The sequence below is a fragment of the Protopterus annectens genome, chromosome 16.part0 (genome assembly GCF_019279795.1).
Source record: "Protopterus annectens isolate FY-2018-M chromosome 16.part0, PAN1.0, whole genome shotgun sequence".
NCBI lineage: Eukaryota > Metazoa > Chordata > Ceratodontiformes > Protopteridae > Protopterus > Protopterus annectens.
In genome coordinates this window covers 28,988,745-29,005,670 of record NC_056750.1, presented here as the reverse complement: position 1 = coordinate 29,005,670, position 16,926 = coordinate 28,988,745, and the positions used below count along the sequence as shown (strand labels likewise).

At 42.0% G+C, this 16,926-nt stretch overlaps 1 protein-coding gene across 6 annotated transcripts in view; it reads left to right on the top strand.

Moving 5' to 3' along the window:
• The window catches only part of SETX (senataxin), a 2,451,437-nt gene that overhangs the window by 656,507 nt on the left and 1,778,004 nt on the right, over positions 1-16,926 (top strand). For all 6 annotated transcript variants that reach the window (XM_044058409.1, XM_044058411.1, XM_044058407.1 and 3 more), the window contains one exon: positions 14,918-15,037. In XM_044058409.1, coding sequence (XP_043914344.1) covers positions 14,918-15,037 — 120 coding nt within the window. The remainder of the gene's footprint in view (positions 1-14,917; positions 15,038-16,926) is intronic.

Below are 16,926 nucleotides of genomic sequence, written 5' to 3'. Positions count from 1 at the left end.
ACATTTCTTAATTTAATTAATGCTTGTAAGCTTATGAGAATGTCAGTTACTTATTCTAGTAACATTAGGATGTTACAGGACATTTACCTCAGAAACTGGAATATACCATGTGCTGATGAGGATATCAGACAATTGGTAGGGGAAGTTCCGTGATATACCTTTAAAAATAAGAATAATTTGAAAAGGTTACTATGTGGACCTCTGTCCCAACAGAGTTGTATATAGAGCCCTAGTGTGAGCAATTTTGGCACGTTTCCATGTGGCAAATGTAATCTATGTATGCATGTGGATTCTAATGGTGAGTTCCTGCACCCAGATCTGAATAAGGTATTCAAATTTAGACTTATGGCTAATTGCAATAGTATTAACATTGTTTATTTGGTATATTGCCTCATCTGCACCTCCTTTTATGTTGGCATGACAACACGGAAGTTAAGGGATCGGATGAGGGAACATCTCTATGACATTGGGAGGATGGTAGACACCAGTGCTCTGGCAAAGCATGTTGAGAGGCATGGAGCTACACACACTTTTAAATTTATGGTAATTGACAGGGTTGTCAATAACTATAGAGGGGGAGATATTAAATTGAAGACAGAAACTAAGGAACTAGAATGGATAGTGAGACTCAGGGCAAATATGGGAAAGGGTCTCAATGATAAATTGAATATTAAGCCCATATTATTAGCTAGAGACTTAAAAAAGTAGTTTGCAATCTCTATGCTATTTCATATATATATATATATATATATATATATATATATATATATATATATGTATGTTTTTAAAATATGTATTTTTTTATAATACTTTCATATTGTTATAGTAATTTTTGTGTAGAAAGTTCAATTTTAGTTTTAAATGTTGAGTTCTGATTGTGATTTTCAGAAAGGAATTTTGTCTGAATTTTAACTGGAGAAGTGTTTATGCTGAATGCAGTATGACTTTAACTCAGAAGGGAAGGGCTACGCTGGCTGGAGGCACTGTTTGCCATTACCATTTATTTTTTGCTTCTTGTTACATTATTTTGTCATAAGTGGTCATTGGACATGGCTGAGGGCAGTTTGCCAGTGATAGGGCTGGATAGTGCCTTGAATCCTGAAGGTGGAAGAAGTTTGGAAAGGAAGCATTTGCAGAACTTTCTTGAAGTGAAGGAGAACCATTGCTGGTTTGTGAAACTGTGGTGCATACAGTTCAACATGAAGGAAGTAGTGAGTATGATATGGCAGCCTTGAAGAAGGAGCTATTCAAGTTGGAGAATGATTTACTTAAGTTTAAATGCCTACAATCACAAAGACTGTATTTTGAGGTTTGTTTAGAGCTGAATATTGTCCCACGTGGTTTACAGGTATTAAATATGCTCACCTGTGGGACTTTGTATAAAGATCTACTTTTAAAATGGCAACAAATTAATACTGACACTAGTCATAGTTATATGCAACTACATATTGACTATTTTAAGCCTAAAGAGGCTGAGTTATCATCTAATGTCTATCAAATTCAGAAAGAACTATGTGTGAAATATCCACATTATTGTAGATATAAAACTTGATTCTGTCATTGAGACAGTTGGTGCTTATGAACGGCAACTTTTCAGTTATAAGAAGAAAAAAAATACATAGGGGCTTGCGGGACTTTGCTAATGGGCGGGTCTTTGCTTGGCCCAGAGAACGTAGCAATAATGATGAAGTTAATAGTGGCAAACAACGAACTGTCAATCCAACTGTTGTACAAGCTCCTGTTGAGCCGATGGTCCAATCAGCTGCTGTACCCACTACCTCAGTCATGGAGGAGGCGGTGTTAATGGGCGAGACAGATGTGATACATGCCACGCCCCCTTCCAATTTGTTTGAGAGCAGCATGGGGGATGCTGCTAACATCCAGGTTGAGAGAGGAGCAAGTAGCAAGCATGGTGGCTATGAAGTTTGTATTACAAACTGGCGAGAAAAGTATCAGTTTAAATGCTGTACCTACTACGAATTTAACCACGCTGTATCCTATTCGACAGGCGCATTTTTGCGACTGTTTGCAGAGCAGGGGTCGAATGAAGTGGAAAGCATCGTTGGAAGAAGAACAGCCCATGACCATAAAGAGAATGTGGCAGCAAGGGAACAAACGTTAATTTGGAATATTTCTCACCGGGTGTTGACGGACAGTGAGAGTAGAGTCTTGGACAAAGGTATGTCCTTTATTCCAGCAAGTAAAATGACTATTACAGATAATATTCTGGAATTAAAAACATTTACATGAAGTTTAATGCTAATGGTAATAACTCTCCTTTGAATAGTTTTAAAAAACCTAGTGGCTATATTCCTGTTAATAATGCAGCAGTTGAAACCTTTGAGAAAGCTTGTGCAAGGGAGATGCATAATATGCATGATGGGAATGCTTCTAATAAATGTTTTAACAATTTGAATAAGGAGGAAAGGGCAGTTTGGGATTTTTTGTGCCATGATGCCTCTATTTCAAATAGACCAGCAGATAAAGGAGGACCATTGGTCATTATGGACTATAATTATTATAGAGATGCCATGTTTAATATGCTAAATGATGACATGTTTTATCGAAAATTTGATTATCAACAGGTACAGAAATGTAATATGTCCATCTACAATGCTTTATTTCAATGTTTACAGTGCCGTATTATTAGTCTAGATTTGTTAGTATTTTACTATTAAAGATCCAGTTGTACCTATTTTACAGGGACCCCCTAAAGTTCACAAACACTCAAAGCTACCGCCAATGAGGCCCATTGTGTCAGGTAGGGGCTGGTCTATGGAGCCCCTGTCTATATACGTCGAACTCCATTTAAGGCCTATACTCAGGAGGAATAGTAATATTCTATTGGATACCAAACAATTTTTGAGGGACCTTTATATATACACTAGGTCTCTAGGAATGCGCAGGAAGATGCTGTTGATCACTATGGATGTACAGTCTTTGTTCACTGTCATCCCTAATGTGATGGGTATAGAATATTTCAGACAATATCTAATAGAGGATGGCTTGTATGATGTACAATGTATTGATTTATTATCGTTGCTTATGGAATTGATTCTTGAGAGCAACATTTTTATGTTTGAGAATCTTTTATTTAAACAAATGGATGGCGTAGCCATGGGCACTTCTTGTGCCAGTGGCTACGAAAACATTGTAATGGCTATGTGGGAGAAAGAACACCTCCTGAGGGTCCCTGATATTTTATAGGAGATTAGTGGACAATCTTTTTGTCCTTTGGGAAGGTGTTGACTTATCTTTTCCACCTTTTTCCTCCTATTTGAATGAGAGTACAAGCTTCTTCAAATTCTCCATGTAAAGTTCATTTGATGCTATTAATTTTCTGGATGTGAAGGTGATCCAGAAGGCTGGAGGGCAGTTTGAAACAGAGATCTTTAGGAAAGACTGCTATAGAAGCAGCTACCTTCATAGACAAAGCATGCATCCCCAACATATTTTTAAAAACATTGCAAGGGGACAAGGGCTTAGGACATCTAGTCTAACAGCAAATTGTATTAAAGGCAAGATTTATACAGAGAGGATACGCTGAAGATGAGCTTCAGGGTACCCTGATAGAGGACTCTAGGAGTAGAAACATGGAGGAGAAACCCTATTTCTCTGAGGTGAACCCACTGCCGTTGCCAATGGGAAATGCTTGTAAACCTACGAGAATGTTAGTTATGTATTCTAGTAACATTAGGATGTTACAGGACATTTACCGCAGAAAATGGAATATACTATGTGCTGATGAGGATATCAGACAATTGGTAGGGGAAGTTCCGAGATGTACCTTTAAAAATAAGAATAATTTGAAAAGGTTACTATGTGGACCTCGGTTCCAACAGAGTGGTATACAGCGCCCTAGTGTGAGCAATTTTGGCATGTTTCATTGTGGCAGATGTAATCTATGGATGCATGTGGACTCTTAATGGTGAGTTCCTGCACCTGGATCTGAATAAGGCATTCAAATGTAGACTTATGGCTAATTGCAATAGTATTAACATTGTTTATTTGGCATATTTGCCTGATCTGCACCTCCTTTTACGTTGGCATGACAACACGGAGGTTAAGGAATCGGATGAGGGAACATCTCTATGACATTGGGAGGATGGTAGACACCAATGCTCTGGCAACGCATGTTGAGAGGCATGGAGCTACACACACTTTTAAATTTATGGTAATTGACAGGGTTGTCAATAACTATAGAGGGGGAGATGTTAAATTGAAGACAGAAACTAAGGGACTAGAATGGATAGTGAGACTCAGGGCAAATATGGGAAAGGGTCTCAATGATAAATTGAATATTAAGCCCATATTAGCTAGAGACTTAAAAAAGTAGTTGGCAATCTCTATGCTATGCTATTTTATGTGTTTATGTATGTATGTTTTTAAAATATGTATTTTTATAATACTTTCATATTGTTATGGTAATTTTTGTATAGAAAGTTTAAATTTTGATGTTATGTAGTCCTATCACGCCTACATTCTTACCCATGGGTTCGACTCGGCCTATTTACTAGCTCAAAAGTCTCTGATTGGCTGGGCTAAGAGGGTATCTCATAGTACACTGCTTCGCATCCCCAGATCTCGTTTGCTGCTTGTAGATCTCGGACGAGGTCTCTGTTGGCTGTGGCTAAGTACCCTTTTTTGACTTATTTCTCTCGAGAAATTGGTTGCTTTATACTTAAAAAGCTATTTTAATAGCTACTCTCTTGCTGCGGTAGTTGTGTTTGTGTGTTTAGTAGTGTTTTTGTGGTATCCCTAACAGTTCCCACGGGCTAGGCCCGTTTTAGTTAGAGGACCTAGTCCTCCCTTAGTGAGTAGTTCATCTGTTTCTTACTGTATATTTTTTTTGAGAACCGTTTAAGTTAGAGGTTCTCTCTGTGTGTTCTCGTTGCTATTGTTTGTTGGTTAAGAGCTTTGCTCTCCTCTGTGGTACTGTCTGCTGTCTAAGTTGTGGGCTACCCGCCCTGTTTGGTAGTTGTTAACTGTAGTTACGCTGTGTGCTTTGCACCCGTTGGAAGTTGTTAACTCTTTGGATATGCCTAAAGTTCAGAAAGAACATAAGCCTTCTGGCTTTAAAAAGTGTTCAAAGTGCGGATATAAAATGTCCATCACGGATGGACACTCTGTGTTTACTGTCTTGGAGCCATCCATTTACAGGAGTCTTGTAGCCTTTGCCACGCCTTCAGTCCTAGGGTGCTCCAAGAGAGGAAAAACAAATTGATTTTAAAGGGACTGCTTAAACCATCTTGCGAGGAGGGTATAGATTCGACTCCCAGCTCCCAGTCGAAATCTAAGTCCTCCAAGTCCAAGAAAAGGTCTCTGGCTCCATTGGCATCTTTGGAGCCTCCGGAGACGATTACCATATTGGATACTGCTTCCTCGGCTCCACTGTCTTCGGGGCCGCAGGAGGTGTCTGTATTAAGTGAATCAGTGTCCGCTCCGATCATTCTCGAACCTATTCGGAGCCGGTCGCCGAGTGTGAGGCATGGTTCACCAGATAAGAGGTCTCAGTCTCCATCCATCTCCTCCAAATCCTCCAGGCTTTCCGATTTGGATGTGGATAGGGTGGTGCAGAGGCTCCTGCAGTCGCCGGTGTTGGCTAAATTGTTTTTGGCTCCGACCCAGTTGGCTCCAGAGCCAATTCCTATTGTTGTTTCATCGATTCCTCCTCCGAGCACATCCTTGCTGTCGGAGCTGGTATGTTCCGCTCCGAGTGATGTTCCTGCGCCGGCTCTGATATCCCCTCTGGGTTTATCTGTGCCGACCTCGGCTCCGACCATGTCAGGTCCATCCACAGGGTTCGAGACTCGGGTCTCCTCGGTCGGGCCCGAAGAGGATGCCTCGGGACATCTTTTGGTTCCGAGTCTCCCACTCGGTGCATCGGCTAGGGGGATCCCGGTCATGGCCTTGGAGGTCAGTTGGTCCTCGGACTCTGGGAGGACCCGCCTTTGAGGCCATGCAGAGCATGCTGGCCAGGTCGTCAGCTACGTCACTCGGGTCGGTCATTCCATCCCCTACCACTCCAGCGAGAGCTTCTAACACCCACCTATCCTTGGACAGCAGAGCACCAGGCCCTAAGGATACCCCCACGAGCGGTCCCCCATTTTCTGAAGGTCCCTCAGAGCCTGTGCCTGAGGAACCTCCCAGAAAGAAATTGTGCAAGAGGAAGCACATAGACTCCCAGGATGAGTCTATCCCTTCCGGTACTGACCTCGAGGAATCGGAAGGGTCCCCCAAGTCTTCCTCTGATGATGTTTCCTTCTCCGATATTCTGGAGATACTGAAATAAAGAGGATATTGGCCTTCCAAAACCCCTTCCGAGGAGGAGTCAGTATTCCTTAAGGCTTTTGGCGCTCAACCTTCCACCTCCTGGGTGTCTCCACCCTTCGATGAACTTCTTGACCTTATTTGTTGAAGGGTGTGGGAAAACCCTGATTCTGTGGAGCCAGTACCTCGGCGCCCCAACAAATTTCTCTCTGCCCCTCACGGAAAAGAATTTCTGAACAAGGGAGTCCCGGTAGATGCCATGGTGGTGGCGGCAGCCACCTAGAAGGAAGTTGCAAAGTATTCCTCTTTGGTCCATCCTCCTAACAAGGAGTCTAGGACTATGGACCGGTACGGGAAGCATACCTTGTCTTCAGCCACCTTCACCTTAAGGTAGCTGAATTACTTATCTCATTTCACTCGGCTCCAGAGAGATCTCTTTAAGGAGTTGGGAGATACTCTTGCGGGTAACATACCTGACGCGGTGGCTCAGACAGTCAACGCACAGGTTTCTACCCTCAACTCCATCGTAAACTCATCCATGCGACTCTTTTCATATGCGGCCGAGGGAGCGGGTAGGGCGGCCAGCTCAGGTGTAGCCCTTAGAAGGCAAGCCTGTCTGCACCTGTGTCACTTTGCGGAGGCCTTCAAGTCTTCCTTCACTGATGCCCCTTTTGATGGTTCCTCCTTATTTGGGACCAAAGTGAAAGACACCCTCACCAGGTGCGAGCAAGAGGGAAAGACCTTGTCTGCTGTAGGGGTCCGTTTTTCCCCTCCCATCTAGGCCTTATCCCAAGGCTCAGCGAGGGGGAAAGATGTGGTTCAAGAAATCACAAAGGTTTTTTCCTGCCGTACAAGGTGAAACCCCCTCCCGAGGCAGGGGAGGGGGGAGTTATTCAGGGAGACGTCGCCCCAGAGGCAGAGGGGGCCCCTGCAATTCTGGGGTCCGCGACTCTTTTCGTGGCTCCCCATACTCTCATTCCTGAGGGTGTGCCCGACTGTGCTTATCCGGAGCCAATCGGGGGTCGAATTTCCTTTTATCCGGAAGCCTGGGAAAACATCACCCAGGACCGATGGGTATTAAGGATAATTTCTGGAGGTTACACCATTCCATTCTCTTCAGTACCCCCTCCCATCAGAAAAATCCCAGATGTTCCACCCAGTCAAAGGGATCAAGCAGCCTCAGAGATATCGCAGCTGCTAAAAAAAGGAGTCATCCAGCCAGTCCCATCAGACCAGATCGGATTAGGGGCTTACTCAAGATTCTTTTTGGTGTGGAAAGGAACAAGGGACCTGAGACCCATACTAGATCTCAGTCAACTCAGCCATTACGTACACAAGTCCAAATTCTGTATGGTCACCCTACAATCTATTCTCCCATTGTTGGGAAAGAAAGTATCGATGTGCTCCATCGACCTGATGGATGCTTACAACCATATCAAAATGGGCAGGGCATCCAGGTGTCATCCAGTTTCGAGCCCTGCCCTTTGGTCTCACCACAGCCCCCAGGGTGTTCACCAAGTGTATGGCAGTGGTGACGTCTCACTTGAGACGTCAAGGATTCCAGGTGTTCCCGTACCTGGACGACTGGCTCCTCACCGCCCCCACCAGGCATCTACTAATTCAGACCAGGGACACTACCATCAGTCTGTGTCACCAATTGGGCATTAAGATAAACTGGAAAAAATCTGCCTTGTTGCCCTTACAGCGTGTCACCTTTATAGGAGAAGAGCTGGATACCATTCAAATGCGAGCATTCCTACCACAAGAAAGAATCACAGGGTTGCAACAACAAATTCTCATGCTGATGCCTCTGAGACATGCGAAGGCAAGACTGATTCTTCAACTCCTAGGGACCATGGCAGCTACTATCATGTTGGTCCCGTTAGCGAGATTACACTTGAGAATTCTTCAATGGCTTCTCTTTGTCCAGTGGTCTCTCCAATGAATGTAGGAAAACCCTTTGTTCCACCCGTCCCTGTGGCCACAGTGACCACAGACACCTCCCAGATAGAGTGGTGGGGGGCATTATCTCGGCAGGATGGTCCAAGGCACGTGGCAGGAGCACGAGATACATTTGCACATAAACGTCCTGGAGATGAGAGCGGTGCTTCTTGCGTTGCAGGCACTTCAAGAAGTCCTCCCTCTAGGGATTATTGCGATACACTCAGACAACATGTCAGTAGTGTGGTATCTCAACAGGCAAGGAGGAACCCGATCTTATCCACTATGCAGGGAGGCCATGCGCGTGTGGCATTGGGCAATAGCTTCCCAACGGTTTCTAGTAGCAACGCACATCCTGGGGAAGACCAATGTGATAGCGGACAAGCTAAGCTGGGCGATTCTTATGCCCTATGAGTGGTCCCTGAATCACCTGGTGGCAGAGCGAATCTTCAGCAGATGGGGTCAACCTTGTTGCGACCTTTTTGCCAGCCCTCTCAATGCAAAATGCAGCAACTACTTCTTGCTGATCCCCCCACCGGGGGAATCACCCAGGGACGCTCTAGCTCACAATTGGCCCTCCGGTCTGCTTTATGCTTTCCCTCTGTTTCCCCTTCTCTCAAGGGTGATTCAGAAAGCGCAATCCTTGGGAAGCAGGATAATTCTGATTGCCCCACACTGGCCTCGTCAAGTGTGGTTCCCCTTCCTTCAACCCTACCTTGTGGATACTCCTTGGATTCTGGAACCCCTTCCAGACTTACTGACACACATGTCGGGACAGTTCCACCCCTCTCTGAGGAAACTCCGGCTGACAGCCTGGCTACTCCACTTCCATCCTTAGTCAGATGTCATAATTTTTCGCCAGATGTACTCCATATTTTATCGTCCTCTCATAAACCATCCACTAGAAAAATCTACTTTAGCAAATGGAAAAGATTCTTTATTTGGGCTTATTCCAGAGGCATTGATCCCTACACGGCTCCAATTGATTCCGTTTTGGAATTTGTCTATATTGTTCTATCAGGGGTCTGCTTCAGCCACCATCAAAGTTCAACTGGCGGCTATATCAAACACGTGGCCAATGAACCTAGCCTTATGGCACACAGACTATGTAAAGTATTCCTTAAAGGTACCCTATTGCTTCATCCCCCAGTATCACAACCTGTTATGCCCTGGGACCTCAGTTTTGTTCTTCAAGCCCTCACTCTTCCACCCTTTGAGCCTGCAGCTACCTGCAAGTTAAAGTGTCTAACATGGAAACAGCCTTTTTAATAGCTATCACTTCAGCGAGGCGGGTCTCCGAAATCCAAGCCCTTTCCATCAGACCCCCCATATTTGATCTTCCATAAAGATAGAGTCTCCCTTAGACCAAACCCGTCATTCCTTCCCAAAGTGGCTTCCCTGTCTAATATAAATCAATCTGTTGAGCTGCCAGTTTTCTTCCCCAATTTTTCCAACAAGGCAGAATTCAGATTCCACCAACTAGATGTACATAGACAGTTATGCTTCTGTCTCCATCGGACAAAAGAGATTCAGAAATCTGACCAACTTTGTCTCCTTTTCCGAAAACCGGCTTGCTTCTCCGGTATCCACGGTCACACTCTCTAGATGGATAGCCAGCTTTATTTCCTTCATTTATCACACAGCATGTAAAACTTTGCCCTTTCCACCTAAAGCCCACTCCACAAGAGCTGTCTCCATATCCACAGCCTATCAAGCTAGATTGTCGATGGATGATATATGTGCTGCGGCCACTTGGGCTTCTCCTCACACTTTTGTCTCTCATTACAAATTGGACGTGGTTTTCAGGGGCAGATCTTCACTTGGCTCCACAGTTCTCAGGAGTATTTTCCTATGAGCCTCCCAGGTTGTAGGTGCTAGGGACGCTGTCCCATGGGTAAGAATGTAGGCGAGATAGGACTACATAACATCAAAAAGTTATGTACTCACCATAATGTTCGATGTATGTAGTCCATCTAGCCTCACATTCTTACTTACTCTCCCGCCTTCCTCCCTGCCTGGAGGATTTGGAGGTAAAATTTTATCATGCAGGGTCCCTTTGATTAATTTGTTTGTATGGATATGTGTTATGTATGCAATAACTGAGTTGTTCGCAGCAAACTAGATCTGGGGATGCGAAGCAGTGTACTATGGGATACCCTCTTAGCCCAGCCAATCAGAGACTTTTGAGCTAGTAAATAGGCCGAGTCGGAGCCGATATTCGGCTCCAAGCCCATGGGTAAGAATGTGAGGTGAGATGGACTACATACATCAAACGTTATGGTGAATACATAACTTCTTGTTTTTAATGTTGAGTTCTGATTGTTAATTGATTTTCAGAAAATAATTTTATGTCTGAATTTTAACTGGAGAAGAATTTATGCTGAATGCAGTATGACTTTGTCAGAAGGGGAAGGGCTAGGCATTAGCATAATTAATTGAACTGTTGGGTATAAAACTTGAAAGGTTTTTTCATTACATTGTCTGATGAAGTGGCTTAGTCCATGAAAGCACTCACCTGATATCTGTTTTTGAATTAAAAGTGTTTTATGTTATTTATAGCTGTGGTCTGGTGCCTCCTTTTTCTGCTTTTACGAATACACTTTACTTTTTGTTTATACATGGAAGGCCACTTACATTCCATGATAATATGGAAAGAGTAGCCATTACAAAAGAAAGCTATTGGTTCCATGTATTACATGTGACAGTTGTTTTGAATGTGTATTGTTGTAAAAGCGGGACCATCAGCACCTTTAAGTATATCTTGCTCCCACCTATAACACCTAACTTCTGCCTTCCCTCGATCCAGGCTTTCTTGTCTTGCCTCTTTTTTTTTACCCTTTGTTTGGCCCTGACCTCCACCATCCCTAGGCAACCCTGACTCTATGTGCTGCGACATTCTGGCCCCCCTCCCCCTGGAAGCTAGGTCTCCCCTATCTCCCATATCACGCTTTACTGGCGTTGGGATTTATTGAAGTTTTAGCACTAGTAATTTCCTGCCTACTTTGGTATTTTACTGGCGTATTATTAAATGTAATGTAATGTACTTGTTTTACTACTTAAAATGTGTAACTTCTATTGCTGGCATTTGATGGATATATAAACCAAACTCACCACTGTCTTAACTTTTTGAAACTCAACCTAACTGCTCGATCCCGAACCTAATACTCTACAACATCTTTCACTTTTAAATATTCTTTTACCCATTCCAATATACCATACTACTAAATAAAAATCACACACCTTATAAAAATCTCATCTCAGATCAGCCAACCAACTACTAGTTACTACTTTGAAATCTCATAGGTGAATCCATCCCTATTTGCACTGCAAACACTATTGGTTTAAATAAAAATACTTCCCACACAGAACTGACCTCTAACCCTCATGTCACCTTTTCAAAACAGATGAAAACCCACCTACTAATTCACTGGCTGTTATAATACTTATACAAATTATATAATTATCCCAACTTTTTCTTTCTGTTCTTTTTTTTCCTTTTTTCCTTCATCTTTAGCTACCTAACTACCTGTTATACCTTCAAACCTGCTCTTTTACCTTCTGTACATGACTAATGACCCTAATCTGTGAACATTTTTACTGACCAATATGTTCTTTTTAAACTGAACTATTTTGTCTTTTAATTTTTATCTCCTGAGCTTAGGCTTATCTCCTTAGCCATAATTGTTTGTTACCTACTCCCATTAGTCCAGGTCAGGCATACGCTGTCTTACTACATTTTTAAAATTGATTTTAGAAATGTTTTCGGAAAAATGTGTCTTATTCTGATAGTGGAGCTTATTTCCAACTTCTGGCTTACAAGTACATAGTGATGTTTGGCAGGCTGATGTCTTATGCAGTTGCTTCTTCTCATCTCCATTTGAACCTATATCACATTTTTTTCAAGACTTTTTTCCAATGAAAACAAGAGATTTGTTAAAGTCTTACATCATTTCATAACTGATTCTGTCCAACTTTACACTAGTGCATATTTAATGCTGTGTTTATCTGATTTTATAACATGCAGCAGTCTTCCAGGAATAGATTCATACCATTTGAGAATTCTGTACCTTATTCTGTAAAATGAAGATTCCCTGGTTAAATGACCTTTGATGAATGTTGCAAAAGCTTTATTGAGGCACATCCTATTTGGTGTTATCTGTAAAAGAAGGAAACCTGATTAAAATGACGACAGTGGAAAACAGTTTAGAAAGGTATGACTTCTGCAAGAATTATCCCGAAGAGCTTGAAGAATAGCTAGAACCAAGTGTTACTGATGTCCTGTATAGTAGTCATGTCCTTATATCAGTCTGTGTTTTTTTATTTTTCTAATTTGTTATATCTCAGACTGGCCTGGTGGGGCCTGCTGTGCTGACATGTTTCTAGCCAGTCTTTCTTTTAACTCCAATGTTCTTCCATGAGATCAGATCAAGGAGGTAAAATATTTTCTTGTGATCTTGTCTCTCTGATCACTTTATATATCTCTGCAGTGGTGGTCTATTTCTGTGATTTTGTTTGATTCTCCTTATGACCAGCACTTTCAAATTTATCTGAAAAGCCTTTTAATGTTATGCTTGAAATAGTTTCTTTTATAGCTCCAATTGTTCAAAATTAGAATTGTAGCTTCACATTGCACTTTCTTGCAGATTTGAAGCTGGTCATTTGTGACATGCCTCAGGTAAAATATATGGTTTTGTAGTTTGTGCTTGGCTTTAAGACTTTTTTATTTTATTGACAGCATGATTTGAATATTGCAACTGGAAACACTGATTGTACCTACTGTTTTGTCTGAAGGCTGAAAATGTAGAGTTAAATGACACAGTAAAAAAGCCATAGTGATGCAACAAATACTGCGGCAAATACAGTGGAAAATGGCACAGGGGTTCGCAGGAAGCCATAATGATGTGTGTGACGATAGGAGGTATTGCCAGCCATACCAGAAGTAGGCCAGTGGATGTATGACTTGTTCCAGCACAGCTAGCTGGACTTTTGTAAATAATTATATGTCATTTGTATAACAAACTGATTTGTACAGATGCTTGTGCTGAAAATGTATTTATGAGGTTTGCTTGTGCTAAAATTTATCAACAGAGCACCCTGCTGGAATGAAAAGAAATGTGCATGTATTATTGTAACGGAATTAAATGTATATGTTTTAATAGAGGCTAATGGGATGGCAGAGGTTAACCAGCTAGCTTACTTTAAGAAAAATAAGGGAAATGTAAATGAGCTTTTAAACCATTAAAATTGCATCCCATAGTGCTGAATAGGACCAGAGACACTGGGTCTGGAAGAAGCTTTTGTTCATTAGCTCAGTAAAAAGAGAGGAAGCCCCAGGCACTGCCATAAACATTTAGATGTGTATAGTAGCTGTCTGTGCTAAATTTCTGTCTCAGCTTCAGAGAGGGATACTGTGAGAATATAGTTGGGTGACCTGATGAGGTCATTCTGCAAGCCATCTTGGATGTTATATTTTACAGGGAGTAATCTCTGAGTAGTGAATATTCTGTTTTGGGGAACTTGACTAGAAAGACTGCTCATGTATTTCATTGTGAATAGTTCTATCAAGTAAGATACTTGCGAATAGTAATTATCTTCGATGTAGTCAGGAGTATAGTGAAACTTACTGTGGAGATTGTTTTTCTTTATTTATATGAGCCTGTCCATCAGTGTTATTTTCAATAATCCCTGTGACTTGAACTCTGTGGTCTACTGTAAATATATATTTAATATTTTCTTTTTCTTTTATTATTGTTAAATATATTTAAACTTTTATTGTGGCTGGTCATTGTAGAAAGTATTTATCCTTTGAGAGTGCTTATTTTTTTTGTTGGTCACACTGTGTGGGCCACTCCAGAAGGCCTAGCTGTCTTGGTCAACTACTACCATTTGTATTGGTATTAATATTACACAGTATAATTAGACACTCTTTGTTAAGGGCCTTAGAGTAGTTGATTGTGGAGTGTCTAATGGCAGTGATAACTACCTTTATACTCTGGGGAGAACGGGGACACAGTAGGTAAATCTGTGCCAGCCTTTCCCAAGGGTGTGTGTGTGTGTGTGTGTGTGTGTGTGTGTGTGTGTGTGTGTGTGTGTGTGTGTGCGCACGCAAAACATCATATCTCAGTGTGTGTGTGTGTGTGTGTGTGTGTGTCAGCCTCTTGGAGCAGGGGCACAAAGCATGGGCTTACAGAGAAGGTGCTGGAAGTCTTGGCTTGGGCACTCAGCTGTGGCCCTAACCCTACAGCTGTACCGGTGAGGAGTCTTATTCAGGACCTGGAGAGCAACAGAGAGATTCAGACCCTGGACTTGAGTGTGTTCCCTGTGTTCTCTTAAGGGAAATTGCATTTGATGAGGAGAGGTCAGCATCTGAAAATACTGAGTGTATCCATTTGTATTCCAAGTGCACTTCCCGTTCCATTGTCAGTGGTGAGTATTCAGGCTCCTTGATTACTGGCCCAACGTAGGGACATTGCAGTTTGGAAGAATTGTCAAAGCATGTGTAGGTAGGAGACTGAAGGAGTAGTAATGTACATGTGTGTGCCTGTCTTTGGGTTGGACCAGTGTGAAGAAATTTCACTTTGTGACTTGAAAACGCATGATATTTTTGTACAGCTGATGTATGTGTAAACACTGTGGAAAAGCTTGCATTAGTGAAGTGTTTTGATTAATTTCAGGCAGCCATGTATTTTTTATTTTTTTTCTTCAGGTATCTGTATGCTTCTGACAATATTGGAGGACCAAGCCTTGGATTCCTTGATTCTAGGCCCTGACAAACAAACAGATCTTTTAAATGCAATATTGAACACCATGGATAAATATGTGGAAGGTATGTGAAGGGCACAGATTTTTATATTTCATTTTAAATTTAACTAAGTAGGTAGACTAGTCCCAGGGACCCTTTTTCAGCAAACACCTTAGCCCAAAGAAAAAAAAACAACTTTTTTACAGTTATAATACAGTACAGAAAAGTTATTGTTTCGTTTAATACCGTATTATGCAGTGTTTAGGTACATTATAGGTTTTGTACAGCTTTAACAAGCATTATTTTGTTTTAGAAATATGACATTGCAAAGCTGACTTTGTGGCAGAGAAAGATGGATCTTTAACTATTGTATCTCATGGATGAAATCTTTACTGTTCTCCAGCTGACCTGGGTTTGACTGGTGACCTGCGCACTGGATGAAGGGCCAGGGAGAGGTATGAGTTGGTGCCTGACAGTGACTCAGGCATTCTGTTGAAGAGAGAAGCTGGCTGTGTTGGTGTCTGTGCATGTGTTTCTGCTGCCATTTGGATACCATTTGGTTTAACAGTAGGACAAAGGACAACATTGGCACTTCCCTTGTGGCTGGAGACAGCATGCGTGTAAAAGCACACACACGCCTGGATCCATTATTGTATTCAGTCATGGTTCCAAAGCCACAGAGGGACTTGGGAACAAAAGAACCAAAAAAAGTAAGCTTTATAGTCCAAAAAAAAAAAAAAAAGAAGAATGGAGCATTGTAATCATATATGTATCATCAGAACCTTTTAATTTATTGGGGACCAACCTTGGTGGGTTTATTGTAGCAATAACTGACAAGTGTGTGTGGTATATTGAAGATTTACCCATGGTTGGTGTGGTTTAATCACGAAGGTAAAGCCCAAGAGATTAAATAAAGGCAGCAGTGGGTAAATCTTCAGTGTACCTCACCCAATGGAATGTCTTCACTTGCCAGATTTGACCATAAGGCAGCATTGCTTGAAATAAAAATTAAATCCAAGGATCCAGCAAAACAAAAACCTTTAGGAAGTATTTCAAGGCTAACCTCTCTCTCTTCTAGGTGACACCTTGGCTAAATTCCAAGCACCCCCAAACCCAATAATCACCATAGCATATGCTGAGCTATTTACAGAATCTGTGTGCAGCCATATTGATAGCTGTATACAAACTCAAAAGACAAGCCACCCTGGTGGAAAGTCACAGTATCAATCTGTTATACAACAAAAAAGAAAAATCTTGGACAAGTGTAGGAGGAACAAAGCAATATTATACCAAGACCCCCCTGATCAATCTAGACAGGCACCTAAGAGGATTAATTAATACTTCAAAGGCTAAATTTAAAATAAAAATAGCTTATCAGGCAAAGGACAACCACAAAGCTTTCTCCAGCTATGTCTGTTAACCTCAGGGGAAATGCACAACTATGCACAGAAGTTGTTGTAAATGGCATCACCCACACTGACCCAGAGGCTATTACTAACCTTTTAGCTGACAGGTTCAGCTCATGTTTCTCATCCCAACTGCTCCCCGATAGTCCAGAGGAAATACTGCATACCACAGTCCCCCCGGCAGTTACTAGGGAACAAGTCATCAATGCACTTTCGAAGGCCAAAGACATTGCATCGATGTGATGTTTAATGAAAAGCACGAAATGTGACATCTCTGGTCCACTTAACCTGTCGGGCTCCAGCTGAAAAGTGATTTTGTGCCCATGGAAATGGAAGATAGCTAGAGTCATTCCTCTGCACGAAAGAGGTCCAACCAGTGATTCAGGTAACTTCAAGCCTATAAGTCTTATCCACCTCCAATGTAAGGCCATGGAAAGAATCAAACTACACAATAAATGAGGACGTAGGTAACCTGCAAATACAGGATCCATCACAGTTTGGCTTTGTTAAAGAAATGTCATGCCTATTAAATATGGTGGAATTTCTTGAGCGCATTATAAGAACATT